This window comes from Chelonia mydas, chromosome 2, assembly GCF_015237465.2.
Source record: "Chelonia mydas isolate rCheMyd1 chromosome 2, rCheMyd1.pri.v2, whole genome shotgun sequence".
In the NCBI taxonomy this organism is placed as follows: domain Eukaryota; kingdom Metazoa; phylum Chordata; order Testudines; family Cheloniidae; genus Chelonia; species Chelonia mydas.
In genome coordinates, this window is record NC_057850.1 from 93,748,638 (window position 1) to 93,776,383 (window position 27,746).

Consider the following 27,746-nt stretch of genomic DNA (forward strand, 5'->3'; position numbering starts at 1 on the left):
TGTCCACGTGCAGATATTTACTCAATATGCTCTAAACCTTTTCTAATTACTGTGTACTAATATTAGCAGTGTAAATGTACCACAGAACTTTACAAAATACGTGAAGCCAGAGTCCCTGCCACAAACAGTTTACAATCACCTCTTCGACCACAAAATCTATTTTCAGGAAGTAGTAGTGTTGGTAAGATGTTTTTTGAAGAAATGCCTTTCAAAGTAGGGCTTCATGCAGAAGATATGGCACACAGTATATTACAAAAGAAATACAGTATTAGAATTGTTAAACTGTATGCAAGTTTAGAGGCTTTCAGTTCTCAGGAGTATGGGTTTAGTTTTCTAAAGCGCATTGTTTGTGAACGAAGTGAGATCCTACACATACAATGTTTTTGAAGTTTGGAATGGAAGCATAAAGCTAGGGAAACTTAAATTACTGGCTTTGGAAAAATAAATAATGAAGAATTAGCTACCCTTATCCAAAAAAATTTAAAGCATTATTCTTTCTGTAGTCTGGGTTTGCTTTTTTGTCACAGTGACAATGGATTAAGCAGAAAGGTAACATTAGTTGGGGAAATACTTTCTCCATGTGTTAGTGAAATTCCAAAGAACATATAAAATGTTTCAGTGCTATCTGCTGTCATCATAGGATAGAATTCTGACTCTAACAAGTAAAATTGATGGCAAACTTTCCTTCACATATTAAGTCTATACTTTTCACTACTCAGAAATTAGATAGACTTTTCAGAGAATGCAATATTGAAAATGAAACAAGTTTTGTTTATCCTGAGTATGTAACCAGCTTATGTGGTATTTCAAAAGCTTGAAAATGTCCAGTTAGTTAAACTTTTATAGCATGAATGTGATTTAGATGAAGCCACATAATTCCTCTTAATATCCTTCCTGCATTATGTTGTTATGCTAGTCAGAATACATATCTACTTAGATTTGAAAATAAAAATTTATTTGAAAGAAATACAGATGCAGTACAAAAGAGGAAATATGGATGGAATATACGAAATGTTCAAGAACAATATGAAGTTAATATTTCTACAGCAGTTCAGTGTTTTCACAAGATGGTCTTTATTTCTGAAGCTCTAAACATCCATTTACGTTATGTTTTAAAGTTTGCTTTATTGACCGTGTAATTGGAAGTAGTGCTATGCACTGGCATGCAAGAGGGCAGTGTTTAATTTCTCATCCTGGTAGCTTTTTGCCTCCTGGGCTGTAGAAGTATTGTAGTCATCCTCTGCGAAAGGAAGGAGTGTCAAAGGAGAATCACCCAACATGCTAAGTAGCAACAAAGTATGTTCTGAAGAGAATTGTCACTATCTCTTCCTAAAACAGACACAGAATAGCTACAAGATGGGGTTTTTAGAGAGAGAAAAGGAACCCATTATGGTTACGTTTGTAATAACTGCGATGGATCAACAGCCCTAACTCACATGATTAACTAAAACGAATTAATCTGTGGTTAAAAAATTAATCGTGGTTAATCACAGTTTTAATCACACTGTTAAACAATAGAATACCAATTGAAATTTATTAAATATTTTGGATGTTTTTCTACATTTTCAAATATTTGATTTCAATTTACAACATAGAATACAAAGTATATGGTGCTCACTTTATATTTTTATTACAAATATTTTCACTGTAAAAATGATAAAATAAATAGTATTTTTCTATTCACCTCATACAAATACTGTGGTGCAATCTCTTTATAGTGAAAGTGCAACTTAAAAATGGAGATTTTTTTTTTCTTTTTGAGTGCAGTCATGTAATAAAAATGTAAAACTTTAGAGACTACAAGTCTACTCAGTCCTACTTCTTGTTCAGCCAATCACTAAGACAAACAAGTTTTGTTTACAATTATGGAAGATAATGCTGCCCGCTTCTTATATATAATGTCACCTGAAAATGAGAACGGGTGTTTGCATAGCACTGTTGTAGCCGGCATTGCTACGTATTTACGTGCCAGGTATGCTAAACATTCATATGCCCCTTCATGCTTTGGCCACCATTCCAGAGGACATGCTTCTATGTCAATGATGCTCGTTTAATGATGATGCATTAATTAAATTTGTGACTGAACTCCTCGGGGGAGAATTGTATGTCTCCTGTTCTGTTTTACCATATATTTCATGTTATGGCGACCCAGCACATGTTGTTCGATTTTAAGAACACTTTCACTGCAGATTTGGCAAAATACAAAGAAGGTACCAATGTGAGATTTCTAAAGATAGCTACAGCACTCGACCCAAGGTTTAAGAATCTGAAGTGCCTTCCAAAATCTGAGAGGGACGAGGTGTGGAGCATGTTTTCAGAAGTCTTAAAAGAGCAACATGTGAATGTGGAAACTACAGAACCTGAACCACCAAAAAAGAAAATCAACCTTCTGCTGCTGGCATCTGACTCAGATGATGAAAAGGAACACGTGTTGTCTGCTCTGCTTTGGATTGTTATTGAAAAGAACCTGTCATCAACATGGAAGCACATCCTCTGGAATGGTGGAAGGGACATATGAATCTTTACCACATCCGGCACGTAAATATCTTGCAATGCTGGCTACAACAGTGTCGTGTGAATGAGCGTTCTCACTTTCAGGAGACATTGTAAACAAGAAGCAGGCAAAATGATCTCCTGCAAATGTAAACAAACTTGTTTGTCTGAGCAATTGGTTGAACAAGAAGTAGGACTGCATGGACTTGTAAGCGCTAAAGGTTTACATTGTTTTCTTTTTGAGTGCTGTTATTTTTTTGTACATAATTTTACATTTGTAAGTTCAACTTTCATGATAAAGAGATTGCACTATAGTACTTGTAGTAGGTAAATTGAAAATACTATTTCTTTTGTTTTTTACAATGCAAATATTTGTAATAAAACTAAATATAAAGTGAGCACTGTACACTTTGTAGTCTGTCTTGTAACTGAAATCAATATATTTGAAAATATAGAAAACATCCAAAAATATGTAAATGGTATTCTATTATTGTTTAACAGTGTGATTAATCGCACAATTATGTCTTTAAATTGCATGATTAATTTTTAATTGCTTGGCAGCCCTAATTTGTAAATATGATTTTGAAGATCTAGTACTTATTAACTAAATTGTGGAGAAATGGGATAAATTGCCTTTGTCACTTGTGTGGTCAGAAGATCTAGCCAGAATTGCAGTCTGCCTCACTGAGGAAATGTACCAATATATTCTCCATTCTCAGTGGGAGCAACTTGCTGGAAAGGTTGGCAAGGAGTAGAGCTACAGATTCCATATCAACTATCTTCTGCACTGGGAGGAATATGTTGTTCCCCTTAAAGGGGTGTGACAAATTGCTTCCTCTCCCCTCAGCAGAACTTGGGGCAGGGGGAGGCTGCAGGAGGCATTCTTTGAGGAACAATGCCTCCCAATGCTCCCTCTGGGATATTCCAGATATGACCCACCCCCATTATAGGGACGTGGCTAAATGGTACAACCTAGCTTTGTTACAGGAAGTTAATAGTATAAATGCTGTGGCTGTATTTGAACCTGTAGCCTAAAAATAAAGTTGGGTTTGAAAGCTGAAGTCCCATTTAACAGTATTTGGAATCAATTAACTGAAGATTGAGATAACAGTATAGATTTAACCCTCTAACTCCACCTCCATTTCAGCTGAAACTTCTTTCTGGCCTGTAGCTCCAGTCTGGTACCATGTTTATTTAGCCCCTCTGATTTATCTGTGGTCCCTGTTCTTATTACCTTAACTTACATTTCTTTGCAGAGAATGCAGGAGCTGTTGATCATTCCATAAATCTAATCCATCAAAAATTACCCTGTTTGCTTTATTTTGTATTTTACTGTCACAAGTTTTGAGTCACCATCACCTTATTTAGCAATTTCAGAAACAATATCTTCCTTCAAGTAACACATCCTGATCCATGGACCTTTCTCCCATGTACTGAAAGAGATTTCTCCATGTGGATCGCAGCCTGCCCATGTAGAAAAAGTGGTCAGGTACCTTTACAGCAGAGCTTCCTCCTCTGCCTAGTCCCCATGGAAAACTGCAAAGGAGTGTCACAGCCAAGGAATGGGGAGGGTGGTGCTAGGAACACAGATCCACTGTGGAAATACAGAGCCTCCATGCAGATGGTTCTGACCTCCTGCTGTTAGCCCAGGATCCATGGAGTTTATAGGAACGATCCCTGGACTGTTGAGGGAGAAAGGAAGGAGAAAGAGTAAGACACCTTATTAATGTGGTGACCTCTTCAACACTTTTCACTGGAAGGGGCAATTTAGCCCATAAAGTAATAAAAGCAACCTTAATAATAACCTTTTGTGAGATCATACATGTTATCCTCTCCCTATCTTGGCCTAATGTCTTACTGTCATTTTAGAGTTCTCTCCTAGATAACATTAAAACCATTTTAATACCTTGGCAGCAAAAGATATAAAAGTAAAAATCCAGATTTGTTATCAGCAGTACTGCATGCTTTCCCTAATTACAGACAATGTCTATGTCTACTCAATACTTACTTAACATTTCAGAAATGTGGAGAGGGGGGAAAAAAGGTTTCTCTGATGTGATGCTCTTTGTCCAATTTTAGGGCTTGAGTCTACCATCTCTGATCCCCAGGCATAAATCCTCACCAAGATACAGGACACGTGCTCTGAAATGCTGCTGCCCCCTCTTATATACTGTAAGAGCTACTTCCATTCTGTTGAGCTCTTCTCCCGTGTCATGCTTAGAATCAGTTAAATAAAATGAATATTATGAATATATCTGAAAGGTAACAATTATATTATTGGATCAGTATAAGCCTTTCATGAGTTTCTGGTCTCTACTCCTCCAAAGAGTGTGAAAATACCACATGGTGCACGTGAGTGCTCGGGCTTGTATTTAGATAACCGATTTTGCACATTTTTCTGCTAAATCACATTTAGCTGGACATTTTTACTGGCTGAACATCTGAGGAGACTCAAGAATGCAAGTTATTGCTTCTGAAGTCAGTTGTAATTTATGCTAAGTAAATTGTCTCCAGATCTGCCTTCTCTATATGGTAATTTTTTTTTTTTTAAAAGATGTTTTGCCCACTTTTGCGAGGGCTGGCAGAAACTGGAGACAACACCCAACCAATTGTATTTAGTCCAAACCTGAACCCAGATAATATTGCTACCCAGAGTGTTGCTACCATTTGGCTTTCCCTTACCCTGCTTGTGGAATATTTTTCTACATACATTTCTGAAATGTAAATAGGGATTTAATTTCTAATGTACCCAAGCAGTTTTAAAGTCATCTGTGCATCCTGTTTGCTTCCTCAATTACCTCAAAATCTCCATGATGATCAGAGTCTTTTTCCTCCGAAGATTGTGCAGCAAGGTAGTTTTACTGTTTTAATGTCACATGGATGATGAACTGGGAAAAGATTTTCCTGTCATTTCTTGAGCACCATGTGGTTTGAAAGCCATGATCCTTGACCTTTCTGTGCACCTCTCCAATTTCAGGGGAAAAGCAATGGTAACTGAAAGGCGAACTTGTAGAACTTTCAGGGCATAGTTTCTCTTCTCAAAGGTTTTTGGATCTTTGGTTTGTGGGAAGCAATTTCAGACTAACATTGTTTTTGGGAAGGGGACAAAATAGTATCTACTATTTATATTTGATAATTAGGTTGTATGAAGATGTGCAGTTGGTGGCTTCCTTTTAATTCTTACAGCACCCCTCTGAAGTAGGTAAGTGTTAAATTATCCATTTTACAATAGGATAAGCTAATAGAGAAATGTTAAGAGAGACTGAATTCAGATGGAGGACTGAGAATAGAATTTTAGATTCCTAGTCTCAGCTCTACCCAGTAGACAGCATTTATCTCTGGTACCTGAAATTATATACTCAAAAGCCTTCACATTAGACTTCTGAGCCAATATTTTCCTAAAATGGGTGCCCAAAATAAGGATTTAGGAGATGATTTTAGGTGCTTAAATTCTTTGGTCTGACTTTCCAAAGTAGTTTGCCACACTGGGAACTGCTGGATGCTCGCTGCTTTTGAAAATAAGCATTTAGTTTCTTGGTGTACGGACTTGGAGATGGACTCAGTAACCCAACAGGAGCTCTTCATCTCTATTGTAGCTGAAACTGACAGTGTGCTTTGTAGTTCTTCAGTCTGTCTCAATCATTTGGACTTCGCTGTTTTTACCAACCAAAACAGGCAATTGTTATCAGCAGTCTCCAGCCTGTTTTCCACTTCTTCCATATAATTACAGACTAGTGTCGTACTGAATACTGACATCCCCTGATTTCCCTCTTACCACTTTGAAGAATAGCTTGCTCATTTTAATCATGCCTCCTTTTGTTTAATCAGTTGTTTTGGGTTCACCACAACTTTTCTCCCTTGTGTTATTTACTTTAATATAGTAGACTTGAGAGAACTTGAAAGTGAGTTTTATGCACTGTCACCTTTACTTTTATCCTTTTTTTTAACATGTGCAAAGATCTTTATGCTCTGAGCTCCTCAGAGAAGGACCCTCCCTTCCTTCCAGTTCTATTCTCAGATACAGTGGTAGCAGCAGGGAGCGACTAAGTGCTCTGCTGACCTGTGTGTGTGGGGATGTAGCTTGATGTCCCCCTCCAAAAGACCATTCGGGACGTAATGGGAGCAGTGGCCCTGGCCCTATCTGGCAGCCACAAAGTCATCCAAGGGGAGGGTGTTTCAAAGAGGCTGAAGGAGGAAACAGGATGCTGGCCCTCTCCTGCAACACTACATAGTATTACAGTACATTGAACAAGGGACAGAAGAATTTATGGACTCTTTATAAGTTTGGATAATTTAGATAAACATCTAAACTCTGAACCCATAACTAGACTGATATAGAACTTAGATATGTCAAAGCTGGTTCAAATGTGTCCTTGCTACCTGTAGTTTGGCTATGTAGATACAGAGCATGCATATTCACTGGCCATAAGACTTATTTTAATTTTAAGCATTAGTTGGAAAGACTAGTGGGACACAGGGTTATATATATATATATATATTGTTGCTATCCACACCATAATTGATCAAAAAATAGCCTTTACACTCCCAACCTCTAACTTCCCACATCCTAGTTGCTCAAAATTTTGATCCTTGTTGAACACATCATCAAATAGCCTAAGCAGAATTGAGTATGGCTTCATATGCAGTTTCTGAAGGAGAAACCAATGTACATGTCTCTAGCCATTTCTGTTCTGCATATCTTTCTGTCTATAGTACATCACAAATTTGTGTGTATGGAGTTCTATGCAATATTATTAATTTACTTGTATTACCATAGTGCCTAGAAATCCTAACCCTACTTGTCTTCTCTCAGTAAGTTAAAGCTGGAAAAGATGGCCGTCATGGTAGTTTCTGTTGAAATTTCAGATACAAAAAGCAAAGCTTCATGCTTGAAAAGTAACTTTGTAAGCTGAGCTTTGACTTTTTTTTTAATGAGGAGTTGTGGATATGAAGATTCACAGGAAGGAGGAAATGCAATTTCTTAAAGGATGCTTTTAATAAACCTATGTCTGTTTAATCTGAGTACTTACTCAAAAGACAATGATCACTGTTGTACTTGAGTGCTTTCCAAGTAGTAAACATAAAAATGGTAATCTCTCTTCCTTCTCAATTTGTTGCAAAAATAGTTTGGATTAATTAACGGGCATGGGGGTTGGTACACTGTGGGTCTTCATATGTGAAGAATCTATTGTGGAAAGCTAAGCAGCAGAGGAGTTTTACATTTAGCTCTATACATGGTGAGGTCAGTGCTCATTCTTACTACTTATGATAGTAGTTTAGCACCTGTGAAAATTCCTTCCTGGGCTCATCGGTCTGCCCATAAGAGCTAACAGTGGAGCTGGTGAGAAAGCAGAATTTCCATTCTGCTGGATATCTCAATATTACAAATTTTTCAGTACAAATTGGAACAAAGCTGGAATTACCTGTGAAAGGAAAATAAAGAAAAACTTAGATATGGGACAATCAAATCATTTTAATGATCCAAAACATATTTCATTTTGTCTTTCATACTAAAATATTTCATATTGTATAATGCAGTAATATTTTAATGTCTAAACATTTTTACCTTCTCAAAATGAGAAACATCAGATTTTGTCAATCTACACTTTCCTGTGAAACATCTTGTTTTTGACAACTGCTTTTAAATATATATATATATATATTTATGGAAAAGTGTTCCTTCTGTGCTATCTTAACTTATAGCCTCTTCCTTCACTCGACTATTCCCTTACCTTTTTTTCTCCTGGAATTTGGTTATTGCTGGATGATTAGCCAGACACCATTCTTCCTCCAAGGACTTCAAAAATCCTTTGTTATTAGCCCTTCCGAACTCACCCCAGAGATCTGGGGAACTTTTCTACAGAACTTCCACCTCCCTAAGGTTTCTCACCCCTATGTCCATGTACTTTTAGGCCTCTTACTAAACCACTTCAGGCTTCCTCCCAGAATTTTTAACAGGGAGCAACTCTTCCCTGTTCCTTGTGTATGAAGCCCTCCTCCCTTTCTCGGTGCTGCTGGATGTCCTGAAGTAGTGAGCCTGCACCTCTTTCTCTTGTTTAGACCCTTTTGCTTTTATGGCTCCCAAAGCCCCTGACACAAAAAAACAATCACACACACACAGGAGTTCTGAGACCATTTATATAAATATATTAGACAGGGGAAAGGGTAAGACCCATGGGCTGAAATGGGGATGACGGACTTAAGAATTCAAAAGCAACAATGAAATGGGTTTCTTTTTTTAAACTGATTCTTTTCCCCACCTCTAGAGGAGTCCAGTACCTTCACACACACACACACACACACACACACACACACACACACACACACACACACACACACACACACACACACACACACACACACACACACCACACAAAAACCCCACAGCACTGAGCCTCAGATGCCAGGTGAGCTGAGGCATGCTTGCATGGCTTGGACTGTGGGGCTATAAAATTGCAGCATAGACATTTGGGCTTGGGGTGGAGCCCGGGCTCTGAGACTCTCCCCCTTCATGGGGTGTCAGGCTCCAGGCTCTAGCCCAAGCCCAAATGTCTACACTACAACTTTATAGCCCTGCAAGCCCCAGTCAGTTGACCCAGGCCAGCCACGACTGTGCATCAGGTCTTTTATTGCAATGTAGACATAGCTGCTGGGAGCAAGTCTCACAGCCTAGGTTGATAGACTCATGCTAGCTTGGTCTAGCTCATGAAAAACAGCAACGTGGACATTCCAGCTCGGGGTCTGAAGCTGAAGAGAGGAGATGGCTTCAGAATCCGATCTCTAGCCTGAGCCTGAACCTCAAAGCAACAGCTATTTATAATGTGCTAGTGCGAGGCTGTCAACCTGGGCTACAAGACACACTCCCAGCAGTCGTGTAGACATACCCTTAGCCCAGTGGTGGTGCACATAAAGCTGAGTGAGCTAGCCTAGCGAGGTGCACTGTTTGGTGGCTGCACAGTCTGGACCTCTGGCCTGGTGGAGTGCCCTGCTCCTCAGCTACTCTGCCTTCACCTGCCCTTTTCCAGTCTACATCCAAAGTACTCACTACCACTCCCAGTCTAGGAGTGCTTATCACAGTCTTGTTGCTAGAGCTCATGCACAGGCACATCCAACACTGTCCTCCTTCTTTTTCCTACTGAGCCCCACCCCCCTCGTGCCCAGCTGGTGCTCCCCACTCCAGTTCCTCTCTACTGTCCTAGAAGCCTCCAGCTTCTTACCCTCTATGCTGTTGATCCTCCAGGGTTTGGCTGGTTACGCTATAAAATATGTCTGCAGCACTGCTGGGAGTGGTTAGACAGACTCATGATAGCTTGCTAGCAGTATGGACATTGCAGTTTGGGGGCTCAAGCTTACCCAACTACCTAGGTCTGAGCTCGTGTCTCCACCACAGCGGCAACATGCATGCTGCTATTTTTAGCATGCTCGCTCAAACAGAGCTAGCGTGAGCCTTTCTACCCATGCTGAGAGATGCACTCCCAGATACAGTGTAGACTTAGATGCCGCTTTCTCTTTTTTTTGCCCTCTTTCCCAGCATGTATTACTGACCAGACCACAAATGGGATCAGGGCTGTGCTGGGCCTGTAGCCCCTTTAAAGGATACAACACAACCAGTTACACACAGTGATTCTTCTTACCTGGTAGTACCCATGTACTCATCTTTTTTGTTATTGCTGCCCCATACTGATGTTTGGAATTGGTCCCTGAACAAGGATGCCTTGTGTTGTCTTCAAAACAGCAGGAAAATATTGAGTTAGGCTTGTCCTTGGTTGTGGTGTAGACATAGCCTTTGTGTGTTCTGCAAATCATTGGTCATGGTTCATGAGCAAAAATCTATTAGGTGAGCTGCAAGGGGCCAGATCAACAGAAGTTGTGCCAAACTTGGCTCAGATGGAAATTGTTCTGTCTGTCTTGTATACTATCTTCTCTGTTTCCTCAAGGAATGCGTGCAACAGCAGGTATGGGTTTTTTTTTTCTTTTTCCAGTTCTCTGGATCTTGCTAGTTTTATTGCTCTCTTTCTTTGCATTAAGAGTTTTAAAAGCTCACATTTTGATCCCCTTTAAAGGGAATGCTGAGCTCAAGCTATTGTGCCTAATCTTCTATTTGTTTTTCAAATGGTTCAAAAAATTTAGTGGTTCGACTGGGAAAAGAGGAGAGGTGCCCCAATTTTTAACTTGAGTCAGGGTAGCTGAACTGTAGCTGTGATTTCATGTAATCCCAGAAGAGCAAGCATTGGACCAGGCCTGACAGCTTACCACTGCAGAAAAATTTTCCATCACCTGCTCTACAGATTTTATGTTGGAATAAAGACAGTGAAAACGTTAAAACTTTCCACTATGAACAATTAGGGACATAACATCAGTTTTCATACAAGAAAAATGTGTTCCTCCTTTTATTTAGCTAACAGATGAGTGACAAGCATAATTGGACTCTTTAAATATAAATGTAGCTTTGCATTGCTACTTTGATTTACAAAAAGGACTATAGCAAAAACTGTTTAAATAAAAGAATAAGGCACAGAAAGTAGAAAAGAAGTAAATGATTAAATTACAGTCTTCCTCTGACTCGTTGCTGTCTCTTTTTATTTCAAGGGTTTTTTTTGGCCAATTTTAAATTTATAGCACATGTAAGGAATATGACGTTTGGAGAATCTGACTAAACAGCCTTTGGAAAATATACCATATGCTCTGATTTGTGGATGTTTTATAGCTGTGTAAAAATAAACACAATAATTTTGGCTTACATTTAGGCATTTTGAAACTGCCTTTCTTTTTAGTTTAAAAAAATAACAAACCTTCCCAACCTCTTAACATAGGCCTTGTTTCTGCAATCAGATCCATGTGGGCGAACCTTTTCAGAATTCCATTAAAGTCACTTGGGCTTGGAATATGTCCACTCTTGTGAATCCAGTGATAGGATAGGGGCCAAATTGTGACAGAAACACAGGAAAAAGTGAATAATTGTGAGAAATGAAGCACAAACTGATCTTTGAGAATAAAACAAATTTAAAATCTTTAAGAGCATTTGTTTTTCTTTTGGGGAGGAGGGGAACGTGTTGGGTGAGACAGTTTATTCCTTGTGCTATCTAGTAATTTATTGCTTGAGACCCCTTGTAATTCATATGAATGATATTAAGAGTTATAAACAGAATTGATGCTCTTATGCAGATTTAGATCAAATTATAAATTGGTCAAGTGAGCAGACAACATGGGAACAGCATAAAATGTAACAAAGATCTAAAGCTTATAAAAAAGGAAACTATGTATTAATCAATTTACACCTCAGAGCACCTAGGAAATAACTCCATACTTTAAAGTTGTAGTTTTAGCCTTGACTGTTATCGTGCTGAACACTATAGATGTGACTCACCACTGTGGCACTCCTTCTATACACTGGTGTAACTTCATTAAAATCAATAGAATTACACTGGCATGAAACTGGGATAACCCATGGTGAATTGGGGTCCATTTGTCCTGAACCATACATGCTGTAAAACTGTCCAGTGGTGATTCAGCCTGGATTAGTTACTGACAGTCCTTGTCACAGTTGGTACTTTTCATAATCTAGACCAGACTAGAGAGGACACAGGCATATTTGTACTAGAATTTGCTTGTTCCTATAGGTCTTTTTGTTTCTTTGTTTTTAAAGGTTCTGTAAACCACACGCACGTCCTTACTTTTCAGTATGGCATATCTACTTTAACAGCTGGAAAGTAATTCTAAATTGTCTGAAATCAGACCCACACCCACACAGTAAAAAGCCTTGACAATGATAATACTGCCAGAAAACATGATTTTTCCCCAAGGGTCCATCAAGAATGATGCATAGATTCTTCATAAAATAGGTTGTTGATTGTTGATTTTGGATATGTTTCCTTTTGATGATTTTTAGTCACTGAGTGCTTCCCAGCTTTTGGGATGAATGAAGTTAACTGTTTCATTGATCTTTTATTCAGCTGCTTGCTTTGCAGTAGTACAACTAAGTGCTGACTTTCATAAGAATGACAGCACTTAAAAAGATTCATGGTATATTCTTTGAGTGCTTGCACACTCAGGTGCGTGTGCACCCAGAATGCTGGAGCTGAAGAGTTTTCTGCAGCAGTACCCTCCGAGCAGCACAGGCACCCTGCACATCTTCATGATCCCTCCTGAGTCTGCATAACGTCAGCACCACCCCACTCAGTTTCTTGTCACTGCCTATGGCTTGACTTGAAGCTCCCCTTCTGGTTTCCCTCATGGTTTCTCTTCTGTGTAGTCACAGATTTTAGCTCTCTACCTTAACTGTAAATAGTTAACTAACACTTTAAAAAAAGAAAGCTACCAACCAGACAATACTTTATTTTAAGTTATTTTAATATTTTTCACTGTTAGACACAGATGGCATGCAGAACTTGCCAGGTTTTAAGCATTGCCCATCATGTGGGGTCTCTCCTCTAGTAGTGACCCCCCACACAAGCTGCCTTTTTTGCCTCAGTGAAGGACCTATTAAGGAGAGGTGCAGATTTCCAGAGATGTGCATATCAACCACCACCTCATGAAGCAGGCAGTGAGGCCCAACTCAGATCATTAGGGTGGCTGCTATTGTTTCTGATGGACTCCTAGGCTCAGACTCTTCTCCATGGAGAAAGAGGGGTTGATTTTTCTCTTTGAGGCCTCCCTAAAAGAGGACCCATAAAACAGACCAGAACCACTTGAAGTTGAAGACAGACTCCTTTTCTTCAAAAAAGGACTTGGAACATCACTGGGACACTTCAGGTATTCAGGGTAGAACTGGTCTGTCAACCTGTCTCTCTCCCGTACGGGTGTAGGAAATATGGTACTGTGTCATCATCTGCAGCACCATTTGCAGGACTGCCATTGAATCTGGTTCCCACTAACATGGTTTCAATACATTACTGGTACCGACAACTCCACAAGTGTATTAGACAGCAAAGGATTTGCTTTGCCTCTCCATCCCAGACTTCCCTATGGTGCAGTAGTCCATTGCACTAGTGGTATCTCCTGCTATTCCAGGACAGTCTGGCTCCTCACCCGTGACGTAGAGACTGTTAGCAGCACCAGCTAAGAAATGTGACAACAACTTGGTCCTGTTTCCATCTCTGATGCTAGCACATTACAGGTTGGCTCTGGTAAGGTTTTCGGCCTCAGTTGCACTCCCTGTCTTGGCGCTTGTGGCCTTCGTGCCTGAACTTTTGTCAGAGTGGGTACCAACCACAGCTTGTATTTTGGCACCATCTACACAGTCTTTCCCATGCTGATACCATACTATACCACACTCTCAACATCTTGGGATGCTTTTGCAGTACTGACTACCATGCTTGCCTTGGTACTTATGCTGGCCTCTTCACAATGAGCTTCAGATGAGTCAGGCCACCTTGTGGCTTCCTCAGGCCACCCCTGATTCCCTCTGACTACTCAGATGGCTCCTTGCATACTTGTTTGGAGTCCTCCAGTACTTTGCCATCCCCTTCTAGCAAATCTTCTAGGCTGCTGCCAGAAGGAGAGCCAATACTAGAAGCAGAACCAATCAGGCAGCAGAGACAGATTGTTGTGGCTGTCCATGCCTTTATGCTCTTGCTTAGTGACCTTTTTTGAAACCTTGGGGTGTCTCCCGCCTGTGCATGCCTTCACTTATTCCATTGTCGGGACTGCTTCAAGATCTGATGCAAACTTTGGAGGGACACTCCAAGGCCCACCTCCTAATGATACTGCTTTTGATTCACCTGAATGGCATATGCATGTGCAGCTACTAACAGAACTAAAAAATGGTTTCAGAGTGGTAGCCATGTTAGGCTGTATCAGCAAAAAGAACCAGGAGTACTTGTGGCACCTTAGAGACTAACAAATTTATTTGAGCATAAGCTTTCGTGGGCTAAAACCCACTTCATAGGATGCATGCAGTGGAAAATACAGTAGGAAGATATACATACACAGAGAACATGAAAAAATGGGTGTTGCTATACCCAATATAATGAGAGTGATCAGTTAAGGTGAGCTATTATCAGCAGAAGAGAAAAAACCTTTTGTAGTGATAATCAGGATGGCCCATTTCCAACAGTTAACAAGAAGGTGTGAGCTCTCATTATAGTGGGTATGGCAACACCCATTTTTTCATGTTCTCTTTGTATATATATCTCTGCCTACTGTATTTTCCACTACATGCATCCTATGAAGTGGGTTTTAGCCCATGAAAGCTTATGCTCAAATAAATTTGTTCGTCTCTAAGGTGCCACAAGTACTCCTCGTTCTTTTAGAAGAAAAAAATGTTACTTATAGATGCACTGACTTCCTTTCTACCCATGGGGTAAGACCCAGGAGCTGAAATTTTAACAGAATTTTCTTGGTTGGCTAGCTGTTGACCAGAATATTAATGGTTAATACATGTTGTCTCACTGCCAGCCTTCACTCCATAAATCAAGAATTTCTCTCTAACCAGATAATGATGTTGTACATTGCTTATCAATGCTAGGGGAAAAAAACAAGGCAAGTTTTTTATATAATATAGATAGGGAATAGACCCAAATTCCTGATTGTGTTTGGCAAACACTGTGTGTTCTCTAGCTTTTTTTCCCCTTTTCATATAGCTTAAACAATTAGATGTTTCTGTCTCATGTTATTTTTCACTCTACTGATGTTATGAGGAAAATCTATTTGTACTCTGTGTATGTAACTGAAGATCAATCAACTACGGAAAATTCAGGAGGGGGTTAAGTGTAGTCTGAAGACATTAAACAGCTGGAGCTATCAGCAGGGAAAAGGTAAGGGTCCGTGGAAGATGTTCACTCATCTCTCCATCCATAAAAGAGAGGAAATAAGAATGCAAAGGAAAGGAGGGACCCCGTGACTTGAGGACAGAAGTGCTTTTTCCACAGTCCTCTGAAGGATCAGTTTGGGGGCTTCCATTCCCATCTAAAAGGGTGTGAGTTTCTTAGACTACTATAGCCCTGAGATGTGTATGTGGACTTCTTTTCTTGAACAACTTGTAATATCCAACCTTGGAGCATGGGCGGGGATTTTGCGTTTTGGTTGTTTCCACCTTGTGAACCAGGTTGACCTGTCAACTCAACCTGCTGTCCCATTTGTCTTGATGCGTATATTCACTGGGCCTTATGAACCCCAGAAGACCACATAACTAAGTGGGCTGAATAGGGGTGGAATAGAGAGAGTATATAATTTTAAATACATCAGGAAGACTTATCACAGAACTGAAGGCCTTATTGTGATTATTATTAAAAAAACAAGGAGTAGTTGTGGCACCTTAGAGACTAACAAATTTATTTGGGCATAAGCTTTCATGGGCTAAAACCCACTTCATCAGGGGTGTTAGCCCACAAAAGCTTATGCCCAAATAAATTTATTATTCTTTAAGGTGCCACAAGTACTCCTCATTCTTTTTGCTGATACAGACTAACACAGCTACCACTCTGAAACCTTTGATTATAATATTACTGGAGGAACTTCATTGAATCCTCCTCTTTCTTTTGGATCCAGATCCTCAGCTGTTATAAATCTGCATAGCTCCATGGAAGTTGATGGAGCTATGCTGATTTTCCACCAGCTGAGAAGGGGAATACAATGAAATGGCACCAGTGATGACTTGGTTTCATATACTGTAATATAAACAAAATGCTTATCCTCTTTAAGTTCTCATTTTGTGAAAAATTGCAAATCTTAATTGTAATAATATTGACCAAAAAAAAATCATCACCAAGTATTACTGTGACTGAAAAAGATTAGAGGACTTTTTTCCTGGGATTTTTTTTTTAATTTCTATATTCTGATAATTAAATTGTAGTTTTGTTTACAGACTAAGCTCTTAGGGACAAAAACTGATTCTGTATGGTGTTTACAATATGGGTCACTGATCTCTAGGAGCAGCTGTGCAGGAGGGGAAGTCACTGTGTTTATGTGGATTTTTCACAGAACAAGGAAGAGAAACATTTTGAGAAAAGTCAACAGAGAACTACAAAAATGGTCAGGAGACTTGGGAGTAGATATGATGGCTGAAAGGGCCCTTTAACTCTTTTTTTTTTTCCCTAGTTGACTAGATTTCAAATTGATAGTGTCCTTTTAAATGTTTACATAAGAACGGCCATACTGGGTCAGACCAAAGGTCCATCTAGCCCAGTATTCTGTCTTCCAACAGTGGCCAATGCCTGGTACTCCAGAGGGAATGAACAGAACAGGTAATCGTCAAGTGATCCATCCCCTGTCACCCATTCCCAACTTCTGGCAAACAGAGGCTAGGGACACCATCCCTGCCCATCCTGGATAATAGCCATTGATGGATCTATCTTCCATGAACTTATCTAGGTTTGTTATTTTTTAAACCCCATTATAGTCTTGGCCTTCACAACATCCTCCGGCAAAGAGTTCCACAGGTTGACAGTGCATTGTGTGAAGAAATACTTCCTTTTGTTTGTTTTAAACTTGCTGCCTATTAATTTCATTTGGTGACCCCTAGTTCTTGTGTTTAAAGGAACAGATGATGCAGGGGAAAGAAAGCAGACAAAGTTCGACATATGTTACAGGCAAAGTCTCTTTCCTCAGCCACAACTCAGAGTTGAGAGGCAACAGTAAATCCGATGTGTAACATTTAGCTTTCCCTTGTTACTCCGCCTTCTGCAGATTGACACAAAGATGCTCTTCTCATGTTTTGCTGAGATGCAGCCTCTTGTTTTTAGTGATGTTCTGTCAATGGCAGCAGCCATGTGGCGTTATCCTACATAAAGCAACAATTGCAAAATTACCACAGACAGGCACATTAAAACGATCCATTCTATTCTCTTGACATGTAGATTTGAAAGCTATTATGCTCTCAAGCATAACCTAATGAAGTGATTCCTTATAACTGATTATCTCTAAGAGTCCTATGGCTTCTATTAAAGAGGAGTGCGAGTACTAATATTAACAATTCATGGTTACAAAAGCTTTCTTACTGTCATTCTTATTGTGGTCTCTGCCTAATAAACAGAGCATGGGTGCCATCTGCCCTATTTTTCACTCATAGTAACTCATTTACACCTTTCGTGTCCTCTAACATTTAGCTCTCAAAACAATAGGAACAAGAGATCTAACTTCACCCAACATACTTTCCATAGACTAAAAGATCTATATTTGGGGAGAAGGGGAAACCCTGAGAAAACAGGCTTTATCCCACCATTTTAGAGGCAGATTAATATTTCCAGGAATTAGTGATCAGAAATTGAGATCACTCAGCATGGCTGATCACAATTTCTCTGTCAAAACTCGTTTTTGATGAAAAAAAAATCGCTTTTCAAGTTAACAAAATTTTCCAAGAACAGTGTTTCTTGTCTGCCTAGAATTTTAACTTTTAGTCAAAAAGCCTGAAGGCCCCAAAACTGAAACACTTTGGCAGAAAATAAAATTTATTCAAAGATTCTGCTGCAGTGCCTCATGGGAATTTGGTACATAGCTGGGGAGCTCAGCCCATGCATCTTCCATAATGGGAGGGATATCTAGGATGCGTCATGGTGGTTTTATCAAGCTACTCATCTAACCACTTAGGTTGATCTTTTTGTGCTACAGTGTGGTCTAAGCATTTTCTCTGAGTAGTTTTATTTGTCTCTATCAGTACCATCTGATAGCTTGTCTTAATAGATTAAATAAATACCAACCTGTCCCTAACTAAAGAAATGATTTAAAACAGAAGAAAGAGTTCAAGCCAAATGCTGAAGGAAGGAATCAACATCATTTCACATCTGGCCAGTTGGAGATAGGGGAGGAAATCACACTTAATTTGTAGAAGAGCCCTCCACATACCAATACCCAATTACAAGGTGACTGCAAATTACTAGCAGACTAAAAGTTACTTACATGTCTTGAAAGTTTACAAATGCATAACTCTTCCAAACTTTTTTGGAAGGATAAGGAGAATTATTGTAAGTTTATTGTACTAATAAGTCATTTCCCCTTGATGTGGGAGCCTTGAATATCTTTTACTCATTCAATTTATTGTAATTTTGAAAATTAATAATCCAGGCTTCAGGTTCTTGACAATCATCTCTACATACACCCACAACTTGCTTTTTTCCTGGTAGTTGAAGTCAGAAAGCCAATTAAACCTGGCTCTCCTTTGGTTATGTCTGAACTGGGCCAAGTTCAAGGCCTTCTTGGTTCAGGGACCTCACCTATGGAACTCCCTTCCTTTTGAAAATTAGCAGGCATGCATATTTGCCAGACAACTGGCCTGACAACAGAGATAATACAGTTGACTGCAACCACATTTATTAGTTGCTCATCAAAATGGTCTTGGAACCTGTTGGGGTTCCCTCCACACTCTGAACTCTAGGGTACAGATGTGGGGACCCACGTGAAAGACCCCCTAAGCTTATTTTTATCAGCTTAGGTTAAAAATTTTCCCAAGGCACAAATTCCACCTTGTCCTTGAACAGTATGCTGCCACAACCAAGTGATTTAACAAATAATCAGGGAAAGGATCCACTTGGAGTTCCTACTCCCCCCAAAATATCCCCCCAAGCCCTTACACCCCCTTTCCTGGGGAGGCTTGAGAATAATATCCTAAGCAACTGGTTACAAAGTGATCAGAGACCCAAACCCCTGGGTCTTAGGACAATAGAGAAATCAGTCAGGTTCTTAAAAGAAGGATTTTATTTAAAAAAAAAAAAAAAAAGGAAAAAAAAAAGGTAAAAATCACCTTTGTAAAATCAGGATGGAAAATAACTTTACAGAGTAACAAAAGATCCAAAAACACAGAGGATTTCCCTCTGGGCCAAACTTTAAAGTTACAAAAAGAAAAACCAGGAATACACCTTCCTCTCAGCACAGAGAAAATCACAAGCCAAAACAAAAATAAGCTAACACATTCCCTTGCTAGTACTTATTAATTCTAATGGAGTTGGATTGCTTGCTTCCTTGATCTGTGTCCGGCAAGCACACAGGACAGACAGACCAAAACCTTCCCCCTCCCCCAAACGCCCCCCAGATTTGAAAGTATCTTGTCCCCTTATTGGTCCTTTTGGTCAGCCAGCCAAGTTTCCTGATCTTCTTAACGCTTTACAGGTAAAAGGATTTTGTGCCTCTGGCCAGGAGTGATTTTATAGTACTGTATGCAGGAAGGTTGTTACCCTTCCCTTTATATTTATGACAGAACCTTTCGTGGTCATTTAGTAAATGTTTTTTCAATAACTGAAAGTGACATTCATTGTAAATCAGATAACTGCTCAAACTCAGAAGTCTACCTAGTGAGCGAGTCAAGGGTAATGAAATCATTCATCTCCAGAGAAAATGATTGGACAAAGATTTTATGATCTACAAATCCAACAAAGTAACTGTTGGAATCAGATTAAATGTTAGTTAAGGTGTCACAGAGAATTCCACTTTATTACTGTAAACCACACAGAATATTTTGTTAGAGGTTTTTTTCCATAATCATGGCTCGATGCATCCCTGCATTATGGCACTTTTTTTTTTTTACCACATTGAAAATACCCACCAGAGAATATCCCCAGGATAAGGTTTCCACCATTTACCCCTCCGCTGGCATAGAGCTGTGTCTGGTACACATTGTGTTCTGGCCAGTTACTGTTCCCTGTGGCCCTGAGGAGTTCTGAAGCTAGGGGCTCGGCAGATTACTGATGAGCCCTAGAATCACTAGAGGAACTTCGGATTGTGTCCACAGTGTTTTAGGATCCATGTGGATATTCTAATAATACAATTTTCTGTTCTGGCTTTGTGTGTGTGTATGTATCTTTTCCATGCCAGATCTTTTACACTGTTAGAGATGTTGTTGATACCATGGATGGGCAATGCTGTCTAGTAGGTTGATGACTCTGATATCAGCTTTGCCATTGCCTGGTCTAGACCTTGGAAAAGACATACTTACAGCAAGAGTTTTCAAAAATGGCCTGTAATTTTGAGTGGCCAAATCTGATTCAAATCTATCGAAACTGCAAGTGCTCAGCATTTCTGGCAAAACAGGCTGAGTTATTTTAAGTTGGATACTCAAAATTACAGATCATTTTTGAAAATCTGCACCTTAAACACTGCCCCAAGTATCCCAATGGTGAAATGCAAGTAATGCTGCCTCACAAGGGTGTTATGAGGGTTAATTAGCTGTCAATTGTACAGTATGTTCTATATCCGGGATCTGCAACCTTTGGCCTGCTGCCCACCAGGGTAAGCACCCTGACGGGCTGGGCTGGTTTGTTTACCTGCTGCATTTACAGGTTTGGCCGATTGTGGCTGCCATTGTCCGCGGTTTGCTGTTCCAGGCCAATGGGGGCTGCGGGAAGTGGTGTGGGCCAAGGGATATGCTGGCTGCCGCTTCCCGCAGCCCCAATTGGCCTGGAGTGGTGAACTGCGGCCAGTGCGAGCTGCAATCGGCCGAACATGCGGATGTGGCAGGTAAACAAACTGGCCCGGCCTGCCAGGGGGCTTTTCCTGGAGGGCCACGGGCCAAAGGTTGCCGATCCCTGTTCTATATGCATAAGATGATTAAAATGCTATGCAATATTATCTTTATCTGGCTTCCCTATCTGACCTCCCATTCTGCCATGCATGCAGAATAAGTGGCTTGTGGAGGAAAATAGGAGATGTAAAATCTTCAGTGATTTTGACTGATTGTGTTAGTGGACCTTCTGTAATTGTGATGGAAAGGAACAGGAGCAAATATCTAGTGCCACAGAATCTTTGGGGCTAGCCCTGTCTTTATATTATTTGTCTGTTTGGAATATGTAGTAATACATAGTTTTGTTTTTTTTTTCTATGTAGCACTTTTCATCTGTAGATCTCAAAGTGCATTACAGAAAAGGTTGGTATCATCCTGATTTTTTCAGATGGGGAAACTGAGGTAAAGAGGTGCAGCAACTTGCAAAAGGTCACCCAGTAGACCAGCTGGAGACTAGGGAATATATCTTGTTTCTTGAGTCTCAGTCCAGTGTTCTATCCACGGGGCCATACTGTCTATCTGGCCAAGATTTGACTGCACATCTTCTATCCACACATCCATTATAGCAGAGGCTTTCAACTGATACAAATATGGTACAACTTCATCAATATGACATTTTTCCTCAAAAAATTGTGTGCACTATGAGATAAGACTGTGATATCATTCAAGGGGATCACCATCGTAGCCTGTTTCCCAAGGGTTTGATCTTTTTGTCACAATTCAGGGCAACTCCTCCATAATCCCTCAAGGGAACCCACTCTAGACTCTTGGCTCTTCAGTGCTCTCCTTCCTGCCCAAGGTTTTGCAGGCTATGCAGTTCTCTAGCTATACAGTGGTTTCCTCAGCAAGCCAGACCTGCCTCAAAGGTCAGCCTGTGTTTTGCTTTCTCTCCGAAGGCTATAAACAGTGTAACTGCCCACAGTTGTAAGTTACCACACAACCCTTTCTAAGCAAGCACACATTTATTCTTAAAGTGAACGTATCACAGAAAAAACATTTTAAAAAAGAGTACTTACAAACATGCTAAAAAGCTTACCAGAGGTCCCCAGCTCCAACCTTGGCTCTGAGAGGTGTTAGCCCTTCAAAACCTACAAGATCATAACTGTCTCAGATTGAGAACCAGAACAGCCATGAATCCTTCATTCTTTCCTTTTATACAGCTTGGGCCTTTGATTTTGGCCTCTTATAACAGGTGATCCTCAGACAACTTCTTTGGGCGTAGGTATAAAAGTCTGGGTTTTTGTATAACCAAAATTGCGAAATAGGTATCAGGCTCCCTCTAAAGTAGTGGTTCTCAACCTATTTACCATTGTGGGCTGCATCCAATACTACCTGTATGGCCCCAAGGGTGTTTTCAATGAGCAAAGCCACTAGTTACCCTTATCTACGTGAACATCAACAAATGTCCAATTTTAGGTGGAAATATAAATCCTTCTGCATAATATTCCTCTTCTCTTAATCTTTATCTCTTGTATAGATATGCACAACATTAAGAATGGAGAGGAGGGTTCGTGATAGAGTAAATACATATTTCAGGTTTTTTTTCCCAAGAGTGGAGTTATCCTGAAGTCCAGATATTAAACTCCTTCAGGAACTTTTCCTATTGGTACTTATTATCCGGCTTGTAATTTTGTCCTTACTGTTGCTTCTGATGCTGAATGGTGCAACTTTATCTCCAAATTCTGTCTTATGACATTTCTATACAGAAAAAACAACGACATACTTTTGGCATAATAAAATGACTTGTAGTTTAAATTTGTGAAAACAAGAAGCAAGGATGAAAATAAAGTCTCTATGAGAGAGAGCAATATGTGTCTCGCAGTCAGCTACTGTCTTTGAAGAGAGACATATTTCTTATAATGTAAAGAGCAAAGGAATCACACTCCTAGCTGCAGTGTAGATATAGTTATGTTGTAACAATGATCCAGAAACATTTAATAAATGACAAATAATATTATGAATGTTCTGCAAAGTCAAATACCAATTAAAACTGGCTGGGAACATCTGATTGGTGATTGAAAAAAACTGCAGAAGCTCCTGGCTAATATGCATAAAAATGAGAGCAAAGCATTACGCTAAAATAACTTGTTAATTGCTTTAATTTTTTCAAGATGAAATGTTGGTAAATAATTTGTTACTGGACTTTCATTTAGGTTGTTTTTCTAATTAATGTAATAACTTTAAAACTAATCACCATAATATACAAATCACTGAAACAAGCTAGATGTTAGATTGTAGAAGTGTCAATGCTTATCTACAGTATCCATTCTTCTGCTAATACTGGCAGGACTGTCACTTTTCCTAAGGTACTGAGTAAGTGAGTAAGGGGGCACAAGTGACTCAATTCACCACTCTGTGTGTGGGGCTGAAAGTAAGTTCTAGTCATCCCTTTCCCCAAGCAGGTGAGTAGAAGTGATTATAGAGAAGTGGGGAATGGGTGGAATCAAGGTTTTACTCCTCTCACCCCAAGCACTGGCTAGCAGAGCTGAGTTAGTTTCATGTGGGAAGTATTCTGTAGATGACTGTAGCAAAGAAGTAATGGGGACAGACCATCCCTCTGCTGCTCTTGGTGTTGGGACTGCTATATGTCACCCCTTATGGAAATCTTAATTTTCTTAAGAGAGAGGATGAAGTCTTGAGGTCCTTAGTTTTGTTGTATTCTTTTCTTATGCACGCAAATTCTGAGATTTTGCTTGAGCAAAAACTTAATAAGGGCATCACAGTTTGGGCAGAAAAGTAAAGTGGAATCTACAATCTGACTTCTGATGTGCTCATGGTTCTAAAGATTTTCTAATTTATTGGACATATGTGTAGTTATATTTATAACTAATATTCAATTCTCCTTATCTGTTTTAGGTGTGAAATTAGATTAAGAATTGAAACATGAATCTAGACTCTGTCCATAAATTATCTGACAAGACACAGGTTTTCAGGACCCAACAAAGACAATCTTATGAACTAGCTGAAGGTAGCAAAGCAACAGGTAACCTCTGTAACTCAAGTTTACCATCTCAACGGCTCCATCCATACTCCTCTCATCATCCTTGTATGCAAATTAGTAACAACAATGACTGGGAGATTTCTGAAGAGCTCCGACTTCGGGAGCTGGAAGAAGTTAAGGCTAGAGCGGCCCAAATGGAGAAGACCATGCGCTGGTGGTCAGATTGCACAGCCAACTGGCGGGAGAAATGGAGCAAAGTTAGAGCAGAAAGGAATAAAGCCCGGGAGGAAGGGAGACAATTGAGAATCAAACTGGAGACCACAATGAAGGAACTGAATGCACTGAAAAAGCTAAACCAAGACTTACTAATTGAAAAGGAAGAGTGGGAAACTGAAGTCACTTGGAAAAAGAAACCCAATTTCTCAGAGATGACCTGTATAACAGAAAAGGAGTACCCCTTTGTGTGTCTGGAACAAGAGCCTGTTAAAGATGTGATCAAGAACAAGATCCTTGTGGTACAAGAAACACATAAGGTAAAGGGAACTATACATTTGTATCTTCAGAAATCTGCATTTTTAGCAAGACTACATAAAGTCTACTTTTCTATGCTTCATGGTAACACTATACATGTATGCCTGTCTCCACTACTAAAATTTCAGTACATAAAGCTTTGTTTATATATAAACTAGAAGACCAATTTGCATTATCACTCATATATAAACAGTTGTCATGGGGGCAGTTACATGAGATGATAATTTGGGCTCCCCTGTGACTTGTATAATTTTTCCCCCTTCAAAAAGCAATGTAGGTTTTCTGGTGTCCAGTCATTAATGTCTTTACTGGTCTATGGACACAGGTAGATCTGAAAATGAGTGGAAGCTACTTATATAGTCTGGTCTTCCAAAATTCTTCCTGCCCTTCACAGTTAATTCTAGATTCTAGTGAATAACTTTGAGTTCCTTAAGTTGGGGGGGGGGGACATCCCCTTCCTGCAGAACAGGAGTATTAGTAAAGAGCCAAGACTGTAGTTATGTTGTTTCTTGGTAATGTAGGATCAGAAGGTAGCCATGGACTCTTAATGAATGGAATAGTTTGGTGCAACTTTTCCAGCTCTACAGTTGCCTGTTTTAAAATAAAGGAACTAGTTTTAGCAAATGGAACTGTACCCTCTTCCTTTGTAGGTATTCATTCCAGCCCTGGATATATATTATATACATTATATACCCATCATAAACAGCATCACCTATAACCTGTATTGACTATAGGCCTGATTCAAAGCCCAGTCAACTCAAAGTTTGCATTGACATGAATAGACTACGAATCAGGGCCTTCAGCATGTACATCTTTTGTCGGAATTTCCACCAACACTGCTGTGAGGTGAACTACACTATGTGCTGTGACCCTGAATACACATTTTACTGGTACTTGAGAATTAACCTGAAAAAAGATTCTGACCAATTATACATTTCATTGTGTGTTTCTTCTGTAGGCACACTCAAAAAAGGGGCTTAGACATAGAACCAAATTGTTTGCTAATGTAATTCCTTTTATTTCAGTGGACTTACTCCAGTTAAGAATTTTGGCCTCAAGTTTATTATGAACTCTAAGATTTTTGCAACAATTGGAAAATTATATTTGAACCTTATTCAGAAGGACTAGACAGTGATTTGATTCTAATGTGTTAGGCAGTTTCCTGCAAGTTCACCAGGCTTAATGAAAATGTGCTGTTATGATTTGTCCTGGTATCATCATCATCATCCAACTTTTTTTATCAGGCTGACCTCGACGAGTGGTCACATCATGTAACGAAGATATTTTTCATTTACTCTAAGAAGAAATGTGCTGAATTAAATACAAAACACTATGTTCCTAATTATTTTTACACAAAGGATCCTTTTAAAACTATATTTGCCATATTGATTTTAAAATGAACTCCTTTAATTAAACAAAGTGATTATTCGAGGTATACACATTGGTCTTTGAATCTATTAATTTAATCGCCACTGACATCCATAAAAAGTGTAATAATTCTCTTGACTTTGCTACTAAACATGCACACTATGATCAGTGCATCTGTCTTTGTTATAGAAGAGAACTACAGTGTGCTATTTGTTATTTAGCAATCCTATTTAAAACTCAAAAACACTGTAATACAGAACTCAAATCAATGAACACCCAAACAGTATTTTCTGTTTACAGTCCAAATGCGAAACTCTGGCCCTAGAGATTTTCCATTGACTTCAACAGGGCTGGAACATCACCCCAAGTCTCGAATTCTGCACAGACGTATGTTATTAACTGTATGTCAGAGTCACTAAAATGTGTAATGTGCAGGGCCTAAAGGAGGGAATGACACAAATATATTTTAACAGTATATCTCTTTCACTGATGAAGGATAATATGCCAGCTTTAATTTGAGGCTTTATAGTTTCAGTGTGTTAAAATTGCCTCGGAATATCCATTTACCTAATTTACAGTATCTTTTACAATACTATTTTCAGGCATCATGTTAAAAAGTTTTGGTAATGTCAGTCGAACAGAGTTGTCAGGAACAGTACAGAGGTTTATTGAGAGAAACTGAATTAGTTTATAAGCTAACTGGAGGAAACACAATTTATTGTATTTCTGAAGTTAGCTGGATTTCTCTTGGGAGAACTTCAATTTACTTAATTATGGATTAAATTTTGTTCCCACAATTCTTTATGCAAAATCATTTGCCTTCACAAAACAGAAATGTATTTAGGCATAAACTCTGTTCCCTTCCCCTGCACCATTTCCGTCCCTCCAGAAAAAAACCAGTGGACATCAATGGAATTTGGATTCAGGGTCACATCTGGGACCTTTTCAAAATGCTAGCTAGAAAGAATATTTCAATGCCTGAGAGAAACAGATCCTTGGCTTCACACCACTCTGGTTGGATACACCTTTTTTGTGGTGTAGAGCAGGGGTCTCAAACTGAAATTACCACGAGGGCCACATGAGGACTAGTACATTGGCCTGAGGGCCGCATCACTGAAACCTTTTCATACAATGATACAAAAGTATAGTCAAAAATGAAAAAAATGAACTAAAGTTAAGTGAGACCTGTGGGGTGCTGCTGAACATATCATGGCTTGCCTGCCCCTTCAGCTACTCTGGAGGCACCAAGCGGGATTTGATCTGAAAGGGAAAACCGAAAGCCTGGGCAAGACACTTGGCTCTCACCTCCTGAATCTAGGATTTAAAGCCAAACTGATGGTACATGATATGAGTTTGCTGGTCTCAGCTTAGGCTCCAGTGGTCAAGTCTCTTGTGACTCCTGTCTGTTGATTTAAAGGGCTCTGGGGCCAGAGGTATGGCAACATGTGTAAGATGCAGTCCTTGAGAGTCCCCCAGCTCTGAGCACCTGGGCTGGGGTTAAAGGCAAAGAGGACACTAGCTTCCACAAGGTGATGTTCTGTTGTAACCATTCCTGTGGGGGAAGAGCCTCCTAGTTCATGTACACAGAAGAATGAAAATGCTTAGGGGGGAGGGAGCAGCCAGCTGCAGTTTGTAGGCTGGGAGCATGTGCGCCGTGTGAGCACATGTCTTGTAGCAGGAGGTGCTGTCCTGAGAGCATGGGGGATAGAGGCACATTGATCTGATTCAAGTAAACAAAACCATCCAACCCCCACCCTGAAGAGAACTTCCCACCCAAATCGCTCATCCCACAGTGCTGTAAACCTTCCACCTTCGGCAGACAGCAGCCAGAGCAGAATGCCAAACCACCTCACTCAAACAACAAAACATGCCCCCTCCCTGCCCCTATTCCAACCCCTTCCCCAAATCCCCGCCCTGGCCCTGCCTCTTCCCCACCTCCTCCCCTGAGCATGCCACATTTCCGCTCCTCCCCCCAACTCCCCCGGA

At 39.8% G+C, this 27,746-nt stretch overlaps 1 protein-coding gene across 1 annotated transcript in view; it reads left to right on the top strand.

Moving 5' to 3' along the window:
* The window catches only part of CCDC102B (coiled-coil domain containing 102B), a 341,519-nt gene that overhangs the window by 16,635 nt on the left and 297,138 nt on the right, over positions 1-27,746 (top strand). Inside the window, exon 2 of the mRNA XM_007066708.4 lies at positions 23,777-24,394. Within this exon, the coding sequence (XP_007066770.2) occupies positions 23,804-24,394 (591 nt within the window). The 5' untranslated portion in view covers positions 23,777-23,803. The remainder of the gene's footprint in view (positions 1-23,776; positions 24,395-27,746) is intronic.